The sequence below is a fragment of the Aethalodelphis obliquidens genome, unplaced genomic scaffold (assembly GCF_003676395.1).
Source record: "Aethalodelphis obliquidens isolate GAN/ISIS:26980383/991018 unplaced genomic scaffold, ASM367639v1 scaffold43, whole genome shotgun sequence".
Lineage (NCBI taxonomy): Eukaryota > Metazoa > Chordata > Mammalia > Artiodactyla > Delphinidae > Aethalodelphis > Aethalodelphis obliquidens.
This window is the reverse complement of record NW_020837987.1, coordinates 11,862,362-11,884,233: the sequence shown is the minus strand read 5'-3', so window position 1 is coordinate 11,884,233 and position 21,872 is coordinate 11,862,362. Positions and strand designations below refer to the sequence as shown.

Genomic DNA, 21,872 nt, shown 5'->3' with positions numbered 1-21,872 from the left:
ACCGGAGCGGGGGATGGGCTCCAGAAAAAAACCAAGGAGTATCCTCATCTCCATCCCTCACTCAACTCACACCAGACAGTGATGACATGGCCAACACAGGGGCTGTTGGTGGCCATCATGCTGCACAGTGGTACACTGGTTATGTCAGCCAGTAAAGATGGTGGCCATCACAGCACCCAGTGGGCCAGCGTCACCACCACATCCAAAGGATCACCCAAGGGGATGTGCATCACAGCACCCAAAGGGCCAACCGAGATGTCATCCCAGACGGTGGCCATCAGAATACCCAATAGATCAACCGATAACATCAATCAACATGGCAGTCTTCACAGTACTCAACGGGCCCGCCAAGATGTCAATGGCAGTTATCACAGTAGCCAGTGGGTCAACGCGATGCCCACAGAGATGGCAGTCACCACAGTGAGTAACAGACCAGCCAAGATGCTAACTGACAGGACAAGCAAAGTGTCCCCAGGAGGATCAGGCCCCACGAGCCTGATGGTGTGAGCTACAGCCATACCCCACCCACCACGTTCCCACCCCCCTGCTAGGACGCGTTAAGCAGAGAGCGGGAATACAGGCCCTGGTAGTAGATCCCGGGCTCCCCACCCTCCGCCCCGTAGCCCCCAAATCCCATGTCCAGTTTGGGAGGTGCTGGTGTCTGTTCCGACATCAGGTTGTTGATGGAGAAAGGGTGGTTGAAGTTGTAGGGTGCATCCAGCTTCAGCTCCCCCGGGAGCTCCAGGCCAGTGAAATAGGGTGTGGAGGATGGGGGTGAGCCACAGTCCAGAGTCCCCACATCTTCCCCACCCTGGGCCTCAGGTTCGGGGGCTGGAGGCTGGGCCTGCGGCGGAGAGGCGACTGTGGCAGCGGGGGTGGTGGTCGAGGAGGCTGACCCCGCACTATTCCTGGAGGCAGAGGTCCCGCCGCCCCCTTTCTTCACCTTCTCCTCCAGCTTGAAGCGCTTCTGGCGGCGCAGGTAGCAGCCATTCTCAAACATGTTACCTGAGCTGGGGTGCAGGGCCCAGTAGGAACCCTTGCCTGGCTTGTCTGGGGAGCGCGCCACCTTGACGAAGCAGTCGTTGAAAGACAGCGAGTGGCGGATGGAGTTCTGCCAGCGCTGCTGGTTCTCCCGGTAGTAGGGGAAGAGGTCCATGATCCACTGGTAGATCTCGCTCAGGGTCAGCATCTTGCCCGGCGCCTGCTGGATGGCCATGGTGATGAGCGAGATGTAGGAATATGGCGGCTTGGCATGTGCCAAGGGCCGCCGGTACCCTTTCGGTATCTCCTTCCCGTGCACCAGCCCTGGTCCCGGGCCCCCATACCCTGAGCTGCTGCCACCACCACTGCTGGCACCCAGGCCTGGGAAGGTGGGCCCCAGGGGTGCTGTGGGCGCTGGGGGCGCCAGGGGTCCAGCGGGAAGTGGGGAGGCAGGGAGCCCCCCCGGGGGGTAGGGAGAGCTCAGAGGGTTCAGGGTCATGTAGGAGTTGAGGGGGGCCATGGTGGGTACTGGGGTCACCGGAGAGTAGACCTATAGGGAAAGAAAGAGAAACAGCGGGTGGTGAGTCTCGACTCTGTTGGTAAGCAAAGGGTCACTGGACCCATTGTGTGTCCATCTGTCTATCTGTCTTGCCTCCTCTGTAAACAGCTGTCTGTTGAAGTCTCTCTCTTCCCCCCCTCCTCGTGCACCTCCCTCCCTGACCCCATTCCCCCACGCTCCCATATACTGAAGCTCACACTTTAAGTGGTTCTCAAAGTGTGGTCCAGGACACCCTGGAGAGTCTCCAAGACTTTTTTGGGGGGAGTCTCCAAAACTATTTTCATATAATGAAAGATATAAGATATGACTAGCCTTTCTCACTCTCCTTCCCTCATGAGCGTACAGCAGAGTTTTCCAGAGGCCACATGACAGGTGATATTGCAATAGACCAAATGTAGAAGCAGCTAGGAAAATGCAGCTGTCTTCTACTGAACCAGACACTAAAGAGATCTGCAAAAATGTAACTGTGCCACTCCTCTCACTAAATGTTTTGAAATAGTTATTTTAGTAAAAATACATTGCTTATACTAACACATTGTTGCTATTTTAAAAAGAATTAATGCCTATTTTTAAAACGCCTCAGTTTTAATTTTGAATGCTGTTAACAATCAACATAACCCCGATCAATAAAAACTGTTTGGGGTCCTCAATAGTTTTAAGAGGGTGGACTTCCCTGGTGGTGCAGTGGTTAAGAATCTGCCTGCCAGTGCAGGGGACACGGGTTCAAGCCCTGGTCTGGGAAGATCCCACGTGCCACAGAGCAGCTAAGCTCACGCACCACAACTACTGAGCCTGCGCTCTAGAGGTCGCGAGCCACAACTACTGAGCCCATGCGCCGCAACTACTGAAGCCCGTGTGCAACTACTGAAGCCCGTGCTCCGCAACAAAAGAAGCCACCGCAATGAGAAGCCCACGCGCCGCAACGAAGAGTAGCCGCTGCTCGCCGCAACTAGAGAAAGCCCGCGTGCAGCAACGAAGACCCAACACAGGCAAAATAATAACTTTAAGAGTGTAAAGAGGTCCTAAGACAAAAAAAAAAAAAAAAAATCAAGAACTGCTGATTTATCTAATAATGGAATCTATATGTGTACTTTTTTTTTTTGATGTGGACCATTTTTAAAGTCTTTATTGAATTTCTTACAATATTGCTTCTGTTTTATGTTTTGGTTTTTTGGTTGCGAGGCATGTGTGATCTCAGCTTCCCCGCCAGGGATCGAACCCGCACCCCCTGCATTGGAAGGCAAAGTCTTAACCACTGGACCGCCAGGGAAGTCCTTATATGTGTACTCTCTGTCCATCTAGCCATCATCTTTTAGGTTATACAATTACAGTTTTTATAGATCAAAAGCATTTTAAAATCAGAACTCACATATTTCTACCTAATATATGTCGTCTGTTTATTATATATCATCAAATCTAAGACATCACTTCGTAAGCTGCAGTATTATTTTAAGTATCAATAAGAATGGAAAAAAACACTGTCAATTATAATCCCTAGACACCATTGACTGTAAAACCCATTCCATTTTCAGATATGTTCAATGGGGAGAAAATGTGCCTCTTAGCTCAGTGAAATACAGTAGACATTGCTATGTCTTTGTAAGTAACTATATAGTCTCTCAATTGTTCAATATTTCTTGGCCCTACTCTGTGCCGGCACTGCTCCAGGCACTTCACAGCAAAGGTCTGCTTTCATCTTTACAACCACACTATGGGGGAGGCACTATCATGCCCATTTTACAGCTGAGCAAGCTGAGGATCAGAGAGGTTGTCCAGGGGTCACACAACAAGAAAGGAAAAGAACGGGGATTCTGAATCCAGGCAGTCTGGCTCCAGATCGGTGTTCTGGATCAAGCTATAAAAGCAGTGACCAAGACAGACTGAAATGCCTGCCCTCAGGGAGCTGTCAGTCTAGCAGGAAGTGAACAAGATAAGCAAGGAAAATAGGAAGCATGGTGGATGGTGATTTCTTTCTGTCTGCATTTACCCCTTTCATCCCGTCTTCCATCCTTTCTCTGTCAATCTTCCATCTGCCTGTCTGCCCTGCTCCCTCCCCCTGAGGGAGGGTGGTCTCACGGCACTGGGGGGGTGCTATAGCTCTGGTGGGAGCCACCTCTGCTATGAATCAGTGTGTCCCATCTCATTCCCTTGTCACTTAAGTGTCTGCACATCCAAAGGTCCAGAGAGAAAAGGGAAATGCCAGGGTCACTCAAGGAGTCAGGGGCAGGTGGTAAGCAACCCAGGTCTGCGTTCTAGTAGAGAAACTCTCCCCTCTCTTTCACATGACTTCCAGGTAGTTCTTTTCTCCTATGTCTCTGAATCTCCCTGTGGCTCTGTGTGTATCTGTGCATCTCCTTCCCTGTCTCAGTACCTCTATACTCCTTCCCTCATCCCCTCCCCACGTCTGTCTCTCTCCCCTCCCCACGCTCTCTCCCTTTCTCTCTCCCTGTCTCTCTCCTTGTCTTTCTCTCTCTCATCTCCCCCTCCTCTGCCTTTCTTTCCTTGTGACTCTCCCATACCCCATCTCTCTCTCCCTCTGTCCCCCACCCCCGTCATCTCTCACATCTTTTTCTCCCTGCCTCGGCACTCTCTCTCTCTGTCTCTCTCTACCCCACTCCTCTCCCACCCTGTTCTTTCTTTCCCCTTCAGCACGTCTTTGCATCTCTCTGCCCCTTGCTTCAGCACCACCATCTCCCCAGAAGTCTCACATTGAAATTGGAGCCACAGCTACTCCCCTCCCCCATGCACTGGTCTCCCCCCACCCCCCCACCCCACCCCCGGGTTGGCTGGTTCTCGCCCCTCCCTAAGAGTAAGGGAAGAGGGTCCTTCAGAGAGAGGGGAGAAGGTGATGGACTCAGGGGATCCACAGAGAGGTCCTAAATCCCTCTACAACCCCCTACATTTCTCCAACTCAGTCAGACTCTCCTGTATCACAGAGGAAGACAGACTGGGACCCCAGAGCCCTTCTCTTCTGGCTCCCCATCCACCCGGAAGTCCTCTTTGAGGTCTGACCTCAAGCACTCCAGCTGCCCTAATCCACCCTAGGCTTTCACATGCCTGGGGCTGGGATGAACCCCCAGTGTCCGGGTCTGAACCGGATCTCCCCAGCGAGGGCGGGGCTGAGACTGGGGGGGAGGCCCTCAGGGGACCTGCACGCCCACCCCAGGAGGCTGGAATTTCTCCCCTTTCATTTCCTTATTGTCTCTGGAGGAGGGTGTGACAGGGAGCAGGGGGCAGTGTGAAGCTACAAGCTCCTTTCTAACCCTGGTCCCAGCCTAGGACCTCAAGCGGCTCCCCCCGCACGCCAAGAGGCTTTAGGTTTTCCACCTCTAAAATTGGGGAGCAGTTGGACCAGCTGATCTGTGAGAAGCAGAGGCCAGTGGGGATGTCTTAGGGCAATAACTTTCCAGTTTCCTTCCAGACAGGGAGCCAGCCTGGGGAGGTCAACATCACCCCAACAGGGTGGGTGTGGTGGGCAAGAAGCAGTTTGGGGGCCCCTTCAGTTCTCAGTCGCTGAGTGAGTGCACGTTTTTCTCCCCACATTGTTCTGACCCAGGGGGAGGAGGTGGTTCAGTTGATGGGAAAGCTGAGGAGACCCTCACACAGTATGTCCATTTCCAGCCCCCTACATGTCAACTCTTCCAAAATACGCATTCAAATGCTGACTATCTCTAGACTGTCCCTCAATTTCAGAGACAATTTCCACACAAATTGTCCCCTACCAAACGTCAGGTTTTGCCCCAAATAATGACTCCTTCAGCCTAGACCCTTGCAATTTACTTCTTAAGATATGCCTCCAGAACACTGATTTGTAGTTGGTACCCTTAAATCAGGTCCCCAGACTCTGAACTATGTGGGGGCTTCAGCCAGGATCCCCCAATACCTGGGAGTCTCCACCTCCAACCTGGTCTCTGCCTTCCCCACCATGTAACTTACATCTCCAGCTGCCCAGGCTCCACCTCTCAACACTCCCAATCCCTTCTCTGCACCACCCCACGTGCACCTCACACCTCCACAGCCCCAGGACTGGCCCCTCCTGGGCACCTTGCCAAGCCCCGCAGGCCTGGGTATTCAGGAGTCTCACCCTACAGCTTCAAACCCCAGACCCAGGACTCAGGCGCTCTGGGGCCCCTGTAAACCCCAGATCTTGGTCTCTTTGGAGAACTCAACCATTCCAGTCCCATACCCCACCTCAAGCCCACAGTCCCCTTCCATCAGAAACCCAGGTATCCAGACCCCCCATAACCCTCTGACGAGGACCCCTCCACTTCACAATGTTGACTAGGCAGAGAGCACGCTCAGAAGGAGTCCTTGCAGCAAGAGGAATGGGAGTTAGACCTGGGGAGGGACTTCCCGGCGGCTAGGGTGAGCGAATTAAGATACATCCCTGCCCCCTACTCCAGGGAAATCTTGTCTGAGATGGGACTGGTGAGGACATTAGCAATTAGTGGAGATTGCTGGAAGGTGGAGTGGGGGCGGGGATGGGGGGTGCGAAATCTGAAACCCTCCAGACTCCAACAAGGAGAATCCCTGCTGAGGGTCTCTGATAACAATTAAACCACTGAAGTTCAGCTGGGAGGGGTGAGGGTCATTAGTAGGGATGGGGGGCGGGGGTGGAGACCGACCCCTCCACTGCCAATGCTGTTGCCGACACGCCCTGATCTCAGGATCCCGACTCTGACCCCTATCTATCCGAGCCCCAACTCTTAAATCACCTGTTATTTCACACTCCCCAGACCAAGCTTCGTCTCTGAGCACCTTCATCTCTTATACCCGAGCACCAACCCCCATTTCTGACTTTGACGTAGTCGCAGCCCCAATCCGTATACCGGAACCCCAATTCTTATTTCTACCCCAGACCCCCATCTTTAACACTAATTTCTAACCCTGAGCTCCCAGCTCAGATTTCTCTTAATGGTGACCTCCCTCTCCCATCACTTAGTCCCTTATATTTTCCCCAGTTTTGAACCCCATTTCCTAATCCCCCAGCTCTGTCCGTATCCCGGAGTTCTGAGTCTCATCTTTGGTCTGTTAATTTTAATTCCTTGTACTTTGGGTCCCTGACACCCAGCCCTCACATTTAAGCTATGACTTGACCCTTGCCTAAATCTTCCTGACTCCCGTTTAAGCCCTCACTCTGACTAGCCTGCCTAAACCGCGCTCCCATGCATTGTCCCCCGTCCCTGACTCCTACACCTGGTCTCCGTGTCTCTAGTTCCTCCGCTCCCCAATTCTATTTGGGGCCCCCACTTGAGTCCACACCCCGGTTCTTGCCCCCATTTAGGCCCGCACCCTGATTCCTGCCCCCCCACCCCCCCACCCCCACCCCCGCTTCCCGCTCCGCCATCCCCGAGGACACACCTCGCCCGCCTCCGGGTAGTAGCTCCACTCGGCCAGGTCATGGGCCTCCATCTTCACTGAGCCCAGCATCCCCCGGGCCTGTGCCCCCACCCGCCCCCGCTCCGGCCCGGGGGGGAACCAAGCGCTTCGGATCTCTCAGCCTGCACGGCCTGAGTTCCGACCGGCGCCCGTCCGTCCGACCGCCCAGGGTCCCAGCCTTCCCGGGCGCCGCGGGAGGCGGCCACGCTTTATAGCCGGGACACCCCCCCCCACCCCCCCCCCCCCGCCCTCGCCCTCGCCCGCCCAGGGCTCCCCTCCCGCCTCCCCGAGGGCGGTGCGCCCGGTTTGGGGCGCCCCCTGCGGGATTGCGAGGAGAAAGACCTCAGGCGCCGGGAGCCGCAGCCCGGGGACGCGAGAGCTGGAGATGGCTGAACGAGTGAGGAGCTACAGGTGGGAGGCATTGCTGATACTAAAAGCCTCGAGGGCAGAACTCTAGGGCCCTTCCATCCAGGGGGTTCATCATCTCGACAGGAGCAGGCGAACAGCCAGAGCCCAGCAAGACTGCCGCGGAGTAAAGGAGGCTCAGAGCCGAGTGGTCTCCATGGGTCCCGATGTGTTACTATAAGAACCTGTAGGAGCTCCTCGAAACCACATTTTCCATTGGACGGACTGGAAGACTGAAGCTTCTGATAGCTGGAAATGCTCCATACTGTGTAAATGGTCAGCACCAAGGGTTGAAGGGATCGACGCCTCTGCTCAGACCCCGCTGAGGAAACAGACCACCTTCCAGACCTAAGAGCTTCGCCTCCCGGACTCTCCACTCTCTCTAACACCTGCCGTCCAGGGACCCAGAACTACTGTGAACTCCATTTCCCATAAGCCTCTATCCCCCTTTCCTTCCCGACCCCGTCAAAGGACTACATTTCCCAGGAGGTATGGCTCCCGAAAGCCGGAAATGAATGGCTGCCCCGGCGTCGTAGGGAGCGGAGAGCGGAAGGCCGGCCGCGCGGCCGAAGGTAGGGGCGGGGTACTGCCGCAGAGTGGACTCCATTTCCCAGCGACCCTCCGTGCACGGCGCATGCGCAGTGTCACGGCGGCGAGCGGAAGATGGCGGCGGCGTCTGTGAAGAGGCGCTGCTGAGGGGGCGCGAGGGGGACGGAGGCCTGAGCCGCGGTGAGAGGGGGGGCGGCGTGGGGGCCCGGGGACGAAGGGAGGAAGGACCCTGAAAGGGCAGGGGCGCTGCCGGGGGGAGTGGGGACGCTGAGAGGGGAAGGGAGCAGTGACGCTCGGGACCCCAGTTTCTTCCCCAGTTCTGGACCCTCCCGTGGCTCCCCAGTGCCCTCAGGGCAAAGTTCCAACGTGGCCCCCAAGGCGCGTCCGCCCAGCCGGCCTCGGCTCTGCCTCTTTGCTCGTTCCTCACGTCGCACAGCTGCACTGGCCTTTCGGTTCCTCAGACTCGCCATACGCCTTCCCGCCTCAGGCTTTTTGCACATGTCGTCCCCTCTGTTTGCAACGTCCTTTTACTCATTCCGCCTGGCTGACTCCCATTCATTTTTCGGGTCTGGGCACCAACGTCACTTCCTCTGCGAAGCCCTCCTTTCCCGCTCTCCGTCCCGAAATCCGCCTGTTAAACGCTCTTATAGGTTCCTGTGCCTTTCCTTCATGTCGCTTGGCGGGGGGTCTCATTTGTTATTGGACCTTTATTTGTTCTGTCTGTGACCATGAGCTCAGCGTTTCCCAGTACAGCGCTGTCACGCCGAAAACTCCCAGTTAATGTTCGTTGAAAGATGAAAGATTTTTCGTGGGGCCACTCTCTGTATATGCGGGGAGTCGTCATATTCCCAGGTGGGAGTAGGGCGGTGGGACCGGGAGGGAAGGGGAACCAATGATTGTTGGTAATAGCAAAAGACTACAAACACCCCAGATGTTCTTTAGTAGGGAGACTGGCAGAGGAGGAAAACAGATAACAGCCACATAATAAAATACCATGCAGCTGTAGAAAGGAATGAGAGAAGGGGGGCAAAAAAGGAATGAAATATAGAGAGTGGGCTCCAGCATATATTAAGTGAAAAGCGAAATGAAAGACTGTTTATCGTACGCTCCCTTTTTACAGAAGAAAAGGAAATATGTATATACGTTTAAAAAATAAAGAAAGAAACCAAAAAGTGGAAGAGGAACAACATGGTAAAAAGTTTGGGTGGATCAATGTGAAAGGTTCATCATGAAAAAGTTCACTGTGTTCTGATGGGAAACAACAGTATACTGGATTGTTGGGAACAGACCTAGCAGGGGGAAGCAGTTCCTTTAGAGAGGCAGTCCAGCACAGCAGTGAGAAGGCTGGATTCTGCAACCATACTCCTAGGTCTACATCTTACAGGTTGTGAGCCTTTGATCAAGTGACTTTACCTCCTTGGACTTCAAATTTCCTCATCTGTAAAATGGAAATTAAAAATAGTACTTACCTTGGAATCTAGAAAAATGGTACAGATGAACCTGTTTGCAAGGCAGAAATAGAGACACAGATGTAGAGAACAAACTTATGGGCACCAAGAGGGGGTGGGATGAATTGGGAGATTAGGATTGACATATACACACTAATATGTATAAAATAGATAACTAGTGAGAACCTGCTGTATAGCACAGGGAACTCCACTTTGCTGTACAGTAGAAACTGATGCAACACTGTAAAACAACTATACCCCTATTAAAAAAAAAAAAACAGTACTTACCTCAAAGAGTTGGTGATGTGAGGTTTAAATAAGTTGCTAAGTTACTACATGTGTTAGAATTGTGTCCAGCACATATTAAATGTTCAGTAAATATTAGCTGTTATTTTTCAAGCATTCTAGAGCCAAAGGGTAGGGATACTAAGCCCAGTGATTGTTGAAGCCCTTTGGCATTCACTTAGCAGATTTTTTTTTTTTTTTGCGGTACGCGGGCCTCTCACTGCCGTAGCCTCTCCCATTGCGGAGCACAGGCTCCGGACGCGCAGGCTCAGCGGCCATGGCTCACGGGCCCAGCCGCTCCACGGCATGTGGGATCTTCCCGGACCAGGGCACAAACCCGTGTCCCCTGCATCGGCAGGTGGACTCGCAACCACTGCGCCACCAGGGAAGCCCCACTGTGCAGATTTTTATTGAATACTTACTAGGTGCCAAGCTCTGTTCCGTGCTGGGGATAGAGAAAGTGAACACACACACACACACACACACACACACACACACACACACACCTCTGCCCTCATGGAGCTTATAAATATGTAGTGTGTTGATAATAAATGCCATGGAGAAAAATAAAGCAACACAGATGGGGATGGAGAGGAAATGGAAGTTTGAAATGCGATAGTCAGAGAAGACCTCACTGCTGGGATATTTGAGTTGAGACCTGAAGGAAATAAGGAGGGAGGGAGTTGTGCCAGGCTGTGAGGGGAGGGATATCCCAGGCAGAAAGAAGAGAAGCCCTTGGAGGAGAAGGCTTGGAGGAAGGGGTATGATTGGCATGATGACAAGGAAGCCAGTGTTGCTGGAGAAGGGAGAGCTGAGAGGGAAATGAGGGCAGAAGTAGAAGGGGCCAGATCACATAAGGTCTTCTAGGTCTTGGTGAGGAGTTGGCTCTGACTCTAAGCAAGATGTGGGGATGACAGGCAGCAGGGAGACTAGGAAGGAGGTTGTTGGATAGTCATTCATTCAGCAGATACCTGTTGAATAAACTGCTGTGTGCAGTATATCTCTTAAAAGATGCACCTTTTTCACCCTCCTCAAATTGTTGTTAACAGTTTATGCAGTAGCCTTCTGAAACTAATCTACTCCTCAAAATAGTTCTGAGAGAGAAACACTGTTACCATCCCTGTTTTACAGAAGAGGCAGCTGAGACCCAGTGGTTTCTTGCCTGGGTCATTCTGTGTATACATACACAAACTTGACAAAAGTCAGTTTAATTGTATACATTCTTCTGTGATGCAACAGGCTGTCACTGTCATCTTTTCATGATGATAATACATTGAGATCCATCTTTTTTTTTTTTAAACTATATTCTCCCTTTTCTACTTTTTGGTTTTTCCTTTCAGTTTTTTTTTCTTTTTTTAACATATACACATATTTTCCTTTGTTTTGTAAAAAGGGAGCATACAGTAAACATTGTCTTCACTTTACTTGCTTTTACTTAAAATGTGCTAGAGCCCACTGTTTATCAGTGTATATAGAGATTTTCCTCATTCCTTTTTTTTTTCCTTCCCTCATTCCTTTTTATAGTTACATAGTGTTTTATTATGTGGATGTATCATAGTTTTTCGGCCAGTCTCCCTATTTGAGAACATTTGTGTTGATAATAGTCTTTTTTTTTTTTTAATAAATTTATTTATTTATTTTTGGCTGCGTTGGGTCTCATTGCTGCACGCGGGCTTTCTCTAGTTGTGGCGAGCCGGGGGTACTCTTTGTTGCGGTGCGTGGGCTTCTCATTGCGGTGGCTTCTTTTGTTGTGGAGCACAGGCTCTAGGCACACGGGCTTCAGTAGTTGTGGCTCACTGGCTCTAGAGCGCAGGCTCAGTAGTTGTGGCGCTTGGGCTTAGTTGCTCCATGGCATGTGGGATCTTCCAGGACCAGGGCTCGAACTCATATCCCCTGCATTGGCAGGCGGATTCTTAACCACTGCACCATCAGGGAAGCCCGATAATAGTCTTTTGCTATTAGGAATAGTGCTGTATTTGATACCCTTCTTATTTGTTAATTTTGCCAGTGTGACTTTGGGACAGATGCCCAATAGTCCCCCGCCCCCGGCCTTTTAAAGCACAACTCCATAGTAATCCAGAAAATGGCAGAAATATAATTTAATTAGGCCTTCTCTGATGTATTGAGTACTTACGACGTACAGGACTCTGACTGGAGCTCCTCAGAGCTATGTTTTAGAAAGCTTGCTCTGGTGTCCAGTCCAGAGTACAGCCCTGATGGAGAGACAGGAGGCACTGAGACCAGTGCGTGGCTGCTCTGTGTTCATTTGTTCAGTCATTCAGCAGGTGTTTGTGGTCAGCCCGTTATGTGTAAAGTACTGGAGGTGAGGCTTGGTACTCCATGAGGTACTGCCTCTGAGCTGGGAGACATCAGTCTCCCCCAGGTTGTAGCCTCATGGACACGTACAGTCTGATCCAGACTCTGGAAGGGGGAGGGGCTTCAAAAGACCCAACAAAGATCCAACAGGCTAGAAAGGAGGGTTGAACCCTTTGCAGCTAGTGAGGTAAGGTGCAGAGCTTGATCTGTCTTCTCCAGGGAGTACCAGGCAGCAGCCATGGCAGGCAGCAGTGGGGACAGCGTCACTCGCCGGAGCGTGGCATCACAGTTTTTCACACAAGAGGAGGGGCCGGGCATTGATGGCATGACCACATCAGAGAGAGTGAGTATGGAGAGAGGGGTTTGGAGTGGGGAGGCACAGGCCCTGTCTTTGGGCCATCCACCTCTAGGTGGCAGAACCCAGGGGGCGCCGTCAGGGCTGGGCTGGCAAGGTGAGTACTGTCACATGCCTTTCACCTTCCTTCCAGGTGGTGGATCTCCTCAACCAGGCAGCACTGATCACCAATGATTCAAAGATCACAGTGCTCAAACAGGTGAGGGGAAGGGGGTGATGCTGGGCTAAGCAGGACAAGGGGAGCCAGGATGGGAACCTCTGGAAAAGAAGACACTGGTAATAACACTAGTGTCCACAGTTAAGCACTTGGGATATGCCTGCTATGGTGCTCAGTGCTATTTGGCCACGCTGTCATTTAATTCTCACAAAAACTCTATGAGGCAGGGCTCTTCCCTGTTTTATAGAGAAAGAAGCAGAGTCTCAGAGCTTAAACTAGCCCAAGGTCACTCATAGCAGCTGGCTGAACTAGGACTTGAATGCTGGATTCAGACTCCAAATTCTATGCTCTTGATCCTCGTATTTGCTCTCTGCCAGGGTCCTATCCAGTGGGGAAGACATGCAGGTGACCAGACAGTGAGGACCCAGAGTGGGCAGGGATGGGATGGAGGAGCCCAGAGGGGTGTGGAACCCAGAGAGAGCTTCTGACCCAGCCTAGCGGTGGGGAGTCAGGGAGAGCTTTTTAGAAGAGGGATGTCTGAGCTGAGACCTGGATGATACGGAGAGAACCAGGCTAAGTGAGAGAGGGAGAGTGTCTTGACCAGAGGGCATAATAGCTTATACAGAAGCAAAAGAGGGCATGGGGAATTGGGGAGGCAGGTGGAGTTCAGAGGTTGGGAGGTCAGGTTGCCTGGGTGAGGACCCCAGTTCTACTTGTTCAGCATGTGGCCTTGGGTAGTTGATTCCACCTCAGCAGTAGAGTGGGGTCCTGACGGGGCCTCCCTCGTGGAGTGGTTGTCAGGGCTGTTCAATAGTGCCTTGAGTCATAGGCAGTGAGCTTCTGTGAGAATGTTTTTGGGAAGGGCTTATTCCAAAGAGCCTGGCAGGTACAGGGGCCTCAGAAAATGTGTTCTCATTGTCATAAAATGCCTGATGAATTGTGACAGTTGAGTGGGGAGTAGAAACAGAAGGAGAGTGGAGAGAATTGCTGGGTGAGCCTCAGGAAGGTAGGAGTCCTGCAGCACTTCCCTCTTTTCTTTAGCCTCCATCTGTAACACGTACTCACTATCCACCAGGACCTGCGCCCTGTAGCATCTTCTTATTGAAGCCTCACAACAGCCCTATAAGTTGTTTACGATTCGCATTTTACAGAAGAGCAAACTGAGACTCAGGGGAAGCCATTTGCCCAGGCCATGGTAGGAGTGGCAGAGCCAGGATCTGAACTGAGCTTTTCTGTTCCCTACCCCCATGCTGTTTTCTCCTACATGTTCCTATCTGCACTGATGGGACCCTGGTTTTATATGTGTGTTCCTCCTTCCCATCCCCAATCTCCTTCCAGGTCCAGGAGCTGATCATCAACAAAGATCCCACACTACTGGACAACTTCCTGGATGTGAGTGACCGACAGGAGAGAAAGGGTGTGGGCGTAGGGATAAGGGAATGGATCCTGGGGCAACTCTGACCTACCTTCTTCCTGACCTTGGCAGGAGATCATCGCTTTCCAAGCAGACAAGTCCATTGAAGTGCGCAAGTTTGTCATCGGCTTCATCGAGGAGGCATGGTATGGGGTGGTGCAGGGAGCCCCTGGGAGCACCCCTGCTGGAGTCAGCCTCTTTGGTGCCTGGCCCTGCCCTGAGAGCCTTGCCCTCTGCTTCTCAGACCCATTCTCCCTCCCATGCATGGTGATTCCCCAGCAAATATTTAATAAGGTCGAAATCTTGAACTCATCTACAGTTCCTCTACTTCTCCCACACTTCACATCTGCATCATCAGTAAGGACTATCGGCTATACCTTCATATTGTAAACAGCATCTGACGGTTTTTCAGCTACTTCCCTTGGTGTACTAAATACTTTACCTACTTTGTTATTCGATCCTCAAAATAACACTGGATTATTTGTTTGGCACATTTAACTGAAGACAGAACTGTGACTCAGAGAGGTGAAGTGAGTTTCCTAAGGTCACACAGCCAGTATGTGGCCATGCTGGGATTTTAACCTGTGTCCCTAACACCATTGCCCAAATTCTCAGTCTCCACCTTTTACTGGGAGAATTTTTTTTTTCAGTTGAGGTATAGTTGATTTATAATATTAGTTTCAGGTATACAACATAGTGATTCAGATTTTTTATACATTATATTCTACTTAAAGTTATTGTAAAATATTGGCTATATTCCCTGTGGTGTACAATATATTCTTGTAGTTTATTTATTTTATGCATAGTAGTTTGTACCTCTTAATCCCCCTACCCCTATCTTGCCCCTCCTCCCTTCCTTCTCCCCATTGGTAACCACTAGTTTTGTCTTTTTTTTTTTTTTAAGGTATAGTTGATTTACAATATTATATTAATTTCAGGTATACAAAATAGTGATTCAAAATTTTTATAGATTATTACTGGGACAATTTGTGGTAAGTTTTCTGAGTTTGCCAAAGAACTTTTTGTTCGACAGATATGTATCGCGTAACTGCTATGTGCCAGGCATTTGTGTCAGACTGTAGGACTATAACAGTGAATAAAAACAGGTATCGTTCCTGCCTTCATGTAGTTGATGGCTGAGTTTCATATTTTTGACTGATTAGCTTAATTATTAAATTCAGATTGTAACGTGTTATGAAAATACACATTCTGAGCTCTAGGTGTAGCCTTGAATTTATTCATTCACTGAATAAATATTTATTGAAGGCCTTTCATTTTTTCCTTCAACAAAAAATGAGACTCTGCTAGTACTCAGACTAGAAAGGGTCCCCCACTTTCAGAGCCCTCAGACTTAGGTAAACAAATTAGTAAACAAAACCGTGATTACATAAAATAGAGTGCTTTAAAGTAATAATGGCTAATATCTATTGAATGCTTTCTATGCTTTTCTAAGAGCTTTACATGTGTTGTTGCAGTTTTCACAGCAAGCCTTGAGGTAGGAGCTGTTCTAGAAGACACAGTTGCTTATCCAGACTTACAGTTGTCTGGCTCTGCTGCACCTTATGTGAACAGCAGGGCCCTAATAATACAGAACAGTGGGGGTTACAGGACCAACCTAGACAGCGTTTGGGGTCAGCTCTGTCTGAAGGTGCCAGGCATTATTCTCAGCTTCCAGCTGTGCTGGCAAACAAGACAGGTGTCCACCTCCATTCCAATCTCCTGACACACTGACCCTGATTTCCCTTTCCTTGTGGACCCCAGGCTCCCATCACCTGCCCAAAGACCACCTTGATCTTGCCCTTTTTCCTCCATCCCCTAGCAAGCGAGACATTGAGTTACTGCTGAAACTGATCGCGAATCTCAACATGCTCTTGAGAGATGAGAATGTGAATGTGGTGAAGAAGGCCATCCTCACCATGACCCAGCTCTACAAGGTGGCCCTGCAGGTAAGAGCTCCCTCCCCACCTGGGGCTGTCCCAGCCTGACAGGTCTCATTTACAGACTCATCTTTTAGGGTTCAAAACCAGCATCAGATCAGATTCGTTATGAGCAAGACGTGCTGTTGATCTTTAAGAAAAGACAACAAAGGGGTTCTAATGTCTAATGGTCAGGGAGTTGCCATTAACCCATCCTTCCATCCATCTGTCCATTCATTTGTGCATTCAACAAACATTCCCTGAGTACCTCCTTTGTGACCAGGATGGGCCAGCCAGGTCCACACTGTTAATGTGATGTACATTAACATTAATGAAAGGAATGAATCCATTTAATCTCTGCCACCACCTTGTGAGGTTGGCACTGTTGTTCCTCTGGCTTCCTTAAGATCTGAGTCTTCATCACTCTGGGTTGTCACTATCTGTGAACCTCGTGAGGGCAGGACCAGACCTGACTTGGTCACCACTGGGTCCTGTCCCCAGCATCAACTAGCATGGGGCCAGAGACAGAGTTGTAACTCAGTGAACATTTCCCCAGTGAATGTATTCATCATCATTTATGGATCTCTGGGAGTTGGTGGAGTTGGTGATTGATATCTTTTCCCCATCTGTCTGTCCGTCCGTCCCTCCCTGGCCCACTCGCAGTGGATGGTGAAGTCACGGGTGATCAGCGAGCTCCAGGAAGCCTGCTGGGATATGGTGTCTGCCATGGCTGGGGACATCATCCTGCTGTTGGACTCTGACAATGACGGCATCCGTACCCACGCCATCAAGTTTGTGGAGGGCCTCATTGTCACCCTGTCACCCCGCATGGCCGACTCGGAGGTGCCCCGACGCCAGGAGCACGACATCAGCCTGGACCGCATCCCTCGTGACCATCCCTATATCCAATACAGTGAGTGCCACCTATCAGCTGGTGCCATTTGTCAGTCACTGCACTGGCTCCCTTCCTCCTCCTCCTCCCCCTCACCCCCTTTTTTCTTGGTTTTTCATTTCTGGAGTCAGTTTAAAACAGTGCTTAAGAGCCCTGATGCTAGGTTCAAATCTGTGTTACCACTTACTCATGTGAGCTTGGGCAAGCTACTCCTCTCTGAACTTTATCTTCTTTTTATAAAATGGAGGTGATAGTAGTACCCCTTTCACAGGTTTGTTGGGAGGTTCCATGAAGACGTGAGCACTTAGTAGTAAATACTAGCTAGTTTTACAGTTTTTCTAATTGCAAATTATAGAAGTAGTAGATGCACGTTACTGAAATGTCAAGCAATAAATATAGAGAGGTATAAAGGGAAAACACCCCCTCCCCCAGTCCTGCTCACCAGAGAGGAATACTGCTAAGAGTATTGTTTTCTTTCAGACCTTTTTTATGCAAAGATATTTATATGTATATATTCATAGTTTCTGTGTCGGTTTGCCCTGTTTTTACAGAAAACAGGGCCATGCTTTATACTTTCAACTGAGAGGCATTAGAGTGTAGTGGCTTGTGTTTGAATCTCTGCTCTACCATTGAGCAACTGACCTATTCTCTCTGATCCTGTTTCTTCATTGGTAAATTGGGGGTCATTATTATGGCATCTACTTTAGGGTGTAGGTATGAGCATTTGGTGAGTTAACGTGGCTGGCATAGTAAGCATTCCACAAAAATTAGCTCTTCTTATATGTTGTTTGGCAACCTTTTTTTTTTTTTAATTAATTAATTTGTTATTTTTGGCTGAGTTGGGTCTTCATTGCTGCATGCGGGCTTTCTCTAGTTGCGTCGAGTTGGGGCTACTCTTCGTTGCGGTGTACGGGCTTCTTGTTGCGGCAGCTTCCCTTGTTGCAGAGCACGGGCTCTAGGTGCACAGGCTTCAGTAGTTGTGGCACGCGGGCTCTAGAGCACAGGCTCAGTAGTTGTGGCACATGGGCTTAGTTGCTCCATGACATGTGGAGTCTTCCCAGACCAGGGCTCGAACCCGTGTCCCCTGCATTGGCAGGCGGATTCTTAACCACTGTGCCACCAGGGAAGTCCCTTGACAACCTTTTAAACTCAACAAAATTATCTTGTTACTTCTTTTCCTAACAATATCACGTTCAGATGCTACAAAATATTTCACAGTATGGTTACATCGCATTCTATTTTTTATTCACTATTTCAGATAATGTGGCATCTAGTATGTTTGTGTAAGAAATGTCAAGATATCTTTCACAGTTGTTAAGAGTTAACTTTTGGTGGCTGGATCAAGGAGCGTGGTGATAAAAAGAACTTTTAGTCCTTTGTCTGTGTGTGTACAGACATATACATATTCAAAGTTTTACATCAATGTAGTTCAGACAGTCAGTTTCCTTATAGTTGGATATTTTAAATTATTTCTACTTTTTCACTATTGCAAGCCCATGCTTTGAGCATCAGCTCTAGATTTTTATACTCATTAATAGTCTTATAGTCAGACGCATCAGCCATTAAATTTTCAGTGTTTTTTCAGCCATTCATAGCCATCCATGTATGAGGATCTTTCTCCTTTTGGTCCCAAAGGCTGCTCTCTCTGGAGGCCAGGGAGAAAGGGCCCTACTAACTGGTTCTCTTCTCTCCCTCATTAGATGTGCTGTGGGAAGAAGGCAAGGCAGCCTTAGAGCAGTTGCTCAAGTTCATGGTGCACCCCGCTATCTCCTCCATCAACCTGACCACAGCCCTGGGCTCCCTCGCCAATATTGCCCGCCAGAGGCCCATGTTCATGTCTGAGGTGATTCAGGCCTATGAAACCCTGCACGGTAAGTTGGTCCCCTCCTTTTCCCCTTCGCCTGTCCACAGACCAGTCTCCTCTTTTCTGAGGAAATGTGAGCTAGGTAGTGGGCCCATAAGGGATGCATCATCAGTCTAGTAGGTTGTGGACACAGGGAAGGATTCTCTAGGTTAGACATGTATATTTCGGTGGTTGCGTGTGACAGAAACTTGGTTCAAAGCTGATTTTAATATTGAGGTATGTGTGGGTGAAATGACCTGGTTGGTGTCTGTGAAGTACTTCAAAATACTCCAGCTCTTCCCTCCTCTCCCCCAAAAAGCAGGGAGGATCGATGTGCCAAGATCAGCAAAATATTGATGGGTACATGGTGATTCATTATACTGTTTTCTCTACTTTTGTGCATGTGTGAAAACTGAAAAGTCTGGAGTTGAGGCATGAGTGTGTGCAGATCATGAATCCCTCTGCATCTCCTGGCTCTTGTGTGTCTCTTTCCTTGGGGTAGCAAAGATGGCCCCCAGTTGTTACAGGCTTCCATTCCATCTCCTTGGCAACCCCATGGGAAAGAGAATGTCTCTTCCCAATCATTCCAGCAAAGGTCCAAGGGCTCATTGTTTCTGATTGGCCAAGAAGATATTGTGAACCTATCTCTGAGCCAGTCACAATGGCCAAGAGATTGCGGTGTTCTTACCGGCCCTGAGTCTCTTGCCCACTTGGACTGAGAATGGAGCCGAGGTGGTTCCCTCAAAGGAAAATGGGAGTGTTGCTGGCTGAGGAAGTGGGAAGGGATGCTGGGCAGGAAAGATTGCAGGCATCCTCTTTCTCTCTGGAACAGGGGAGGCTTACTTGTCAAGGTGATCGTTAGACATTAGAAAGTCATTCTGGTGTCAGGGACCAATGATGAACTGTTGTGGCAGTTCAGTTGGGACATTCTGGAGGTGATTATAGCCTTCCCCAGGGCAAGCATGTTGGAATTTCCAGACCAGAGATGGAGGGAGATGTGACTATGTTTAATGAAAGGGAAGGTGAGTTTTCTCGTTGTTTTAAGGTTGACTAATACTGAAGGAGACCTCTCAAGGGTTTTGCCTATCAGCTTGTACAGGGGGAAGGCCATACATTAGATATGAGAGCGAAAGAACTTTTCTAGGAGATGTCCACCACCACTGCCCAAGATGGGGCTTGGGAAGTGAGGGTGGTAGGACCCCATGAGCTCTGTCCACAGCGCGAAGTTCTTGCTACTTTCCTCACAGCCAACCTGCCCCCAACGCTGGCCAAATCTCAGGTGAGCAGCGTGCGTAAGAACCTCAAGTTGCACCTGTTGAGTGTGCTGAAGCACCCAGCCTCCTTGGAGTTCCAGGCTCAGATCACCACCCTGCTGGTAGACCTGGGCACACCTCAGGCTGAGATCGCCCGCAACATGCCCAGCGGCAAGGATGCCCGCAAGCGGCCCCGAGACGACTCAGATTCCACGCTCAAGAAGATGAAGCTTGGTGAGCTGAGGAGCTGAATCAGTCCTGGCAGGAGGTGGTGGCGGGGACTGACCACGTTCGAAATGTCTAATTATTTACAGGAAACTGTAAGCTAAATTTACATTATAAATTATGTTGTATAAATATGGTGACATATGATAAGTGATATCAAAGTAAAATTACTGAAGAATGTAATACACTTACAAGTAATTATGAGTTACTTAAGTTATACAGGAAGGAATAAAATAAAAATAGTCTCTCTTTCATCCCTCACCCCACAAGTAACCACTCCACAAGTGTTAACACTTAGATTTTCTTTCAGAAATGCCTTATATGTGTTATATGTGTAGAGTTCTCCTTTCCTGTGTTTCATTTATAAATCAAGTCTCTTTTTGAAGTAATTTTTTTTTTTTTTTTTTTTTTTTTGGCTGTGCCATGTGGCATGTAGGATCTTCGTTCCGAAACCAGGGATCGAACCCACACGCCCTGCAGTGGAATTGCGGAGTCTCAACCACTGGACCACCAGGGAAGTCCCTGAAGTAATTTTTTAATGGTTGTATTATTTATCAATAGTGTTGACCATGGCAACCTTCCTTACTGTAAAAAAAAAAATTTTTTTTAAGTGCTCGTTTGTTTCTAGAACATTTATGAAAGAATCGAGTTTTGGATTTCCCTGGCAGTCCAGTGGTTGAGACTCCGTGCTTCCACTGCAGGGGGTGTAGGTTCGATCCCTGGTCAGGGAATTGGGATCCCATGATGCAGCCAAAAAAAAAAGAATCAAGTTTTGTTTTCGTTTTTTTTTTTTTCACTTTGAAAAATAACTTATTTTGATATAAGGAGTGAGGTAGGGATCTATTTTTCTCCCCCTAATTAAGCACACAAGGCAGAGCGTTTTGTACCTTATATGTTTAGGAATTATCTTGGAGTTGTTTCTATATGTGCACATGGAGATCTGCTGCATCCTTGTAATGGTGGCATAATAGTCTATAGGGTACATGGACCACTTTAACCAGTCCCCCAGTTGGTGGACATTTCATTTGTGTCCAGTTTTATAAAGTATGAAGATTGCTGTAGTGCACAGTCTTGCATGCGTGTCAAGTCATGAGACAAGTTCCCAGTAGTGGGATTGATGGGGCAGAGAGCTTATACATTTATTTTTTGCCAACCAATTTTATTTTTCTATTACTTTAAACTTTTCATTTTGAAATAATTTCAAACCTGCAGATAAGTTACAAGAATAATACCAAACACTCCTGTGTACCCTTCACAAGGTGAGAATCACACATTCCATTTACTTGTCACATGTCTTGAGTCTCCCAAATCATTTCCTCAGCCTTCTTCTTCTGTTTCATGACCTTGACGTTGTGAAGCGTCCAGGGCAGCTGTTTGGTAGAATGTCCCTCCTCTTGGGTTTGTCTGCTCTTGCCTCCTGATAGGATTCAGGTTCTGCACTTTTGGCACGAACACTGCAGAAGTGATGCCCCGACCTCCTCTGTGTGTTGTGAGGAGGCACATGATGTCAGTTTGTCTCATCATTGGTGATGGGAATTTGATCTCTTGGTCGAAGTGATGACCGCCGGGTTTCTCTAGTGTAAAGTACCCTTTTTCCCTTTGTAAATAATAAGCTGAGAAGAGATACTTAAAACTATGTAAAATACTAGTTCTGCTTCAAACTTTGTGTGGTTTTGGCATCCATTAATGATTGTTGCCTGCATCTGTTATTACTGTAATGGTTATAAAAAGGTTTCTTTCTACATTTATTACTTGGCATTTTCCTATAAGGAAGAGCTTTCTTTTCTTCTTCCTACTTTATTATTAGTGTGGACTTCTGGATTCTTATTTATTCTCTGGGTTAGAATCCATTATTGTTGTTATTCATTTTGTTACTCAAATTGCCTTATATTTAG

General features: G+C 49.0%; 2 protein-coding genes across 2 annotated transcripts in view; one reads left to right on the top strand and one right to left on the bottom strand.

Annotated features, from left to right (window-relative positions):
* Positions 1–499: 499 nt before the first annotated feature.
* On the bottom strand, positions 500–7,091 carry FOXA3 (forkhead box A3). Its single transcript, XM_027079913.1, has 2 exons — positions 6,902–7,091; positions 500–1,531 (listed from the first exon to the last, which is right to left on the bottom strand). Exons 1-2 carry the CDS (start codon positions 6,968–6,970, stop codon positions 548–550), a joined length of 1,053 nt encoding a protein of 350 aa, XP_026935714.1. The 5' UTR covers positions 6,971–7,091; the 3' UTR covers positions 500–547.
* An 842-nt stretch (positions 7,092–7,933) lies between these two features.
* Positions 7,934–21,872, top strand: part of SYMPK (symplekin scaffold protein) — a 35,826-nt gene continuing 21,887 nt past the window's right edge. Inside the window, exons 1-9 of the mRNA XM_027079911.1 lie at positions 7,934–8,053; positions 12,142–12,265; positions 12,411–12,476; positions 13,773–13,826; positions 13,921–13,994; positions 15,668–15,794; positions 16,428–16,677; positions 18,357–18,527; positions 19,747–19,986. Of these exons, the coding sequence (XP_026935712.1) occupies positions 12,161–12,265; positions 12,411–12,476; positions 13,773–13,826; positions 13,921–13,994; positions 15,668–15,794; positions 16,428–16,677; positions 18,357–18,527; positions 19,747–19,986 (1,087 nt within the window). The 5' untranslated portion in view covers positions 7,934–8,053; positions 12,142–12,160. The remainder of the gene's footprint in view (positions 8,054–12,141; positions 12,266–12,410; positions 12,477–13,772; positions 13,827–13,920; positions 13,995–15,667; positions 15,795–16,427; positions 16,678–18,356; positions 18,528–19,746; positions 19,987–21,872) is intronic.

Bases quoted from the DNA above. Each gene is read 5' to 3' on its own strand.
- FOXA3 (XM_027079913.1), bottom strand. From the start codon at position 6,970: ATGCTGGGCTCAGTGAAGATGGAGGCCCATGACCTGGCCGAGTGGAGC. The intron at 1,532-6,901 runs GTGTGTCCTCGG...CTTTCCCTATAG, and splicing joins ACTACCCGGAGGCGGGCGAG to GTCTACTCTCCGGTGACCCC.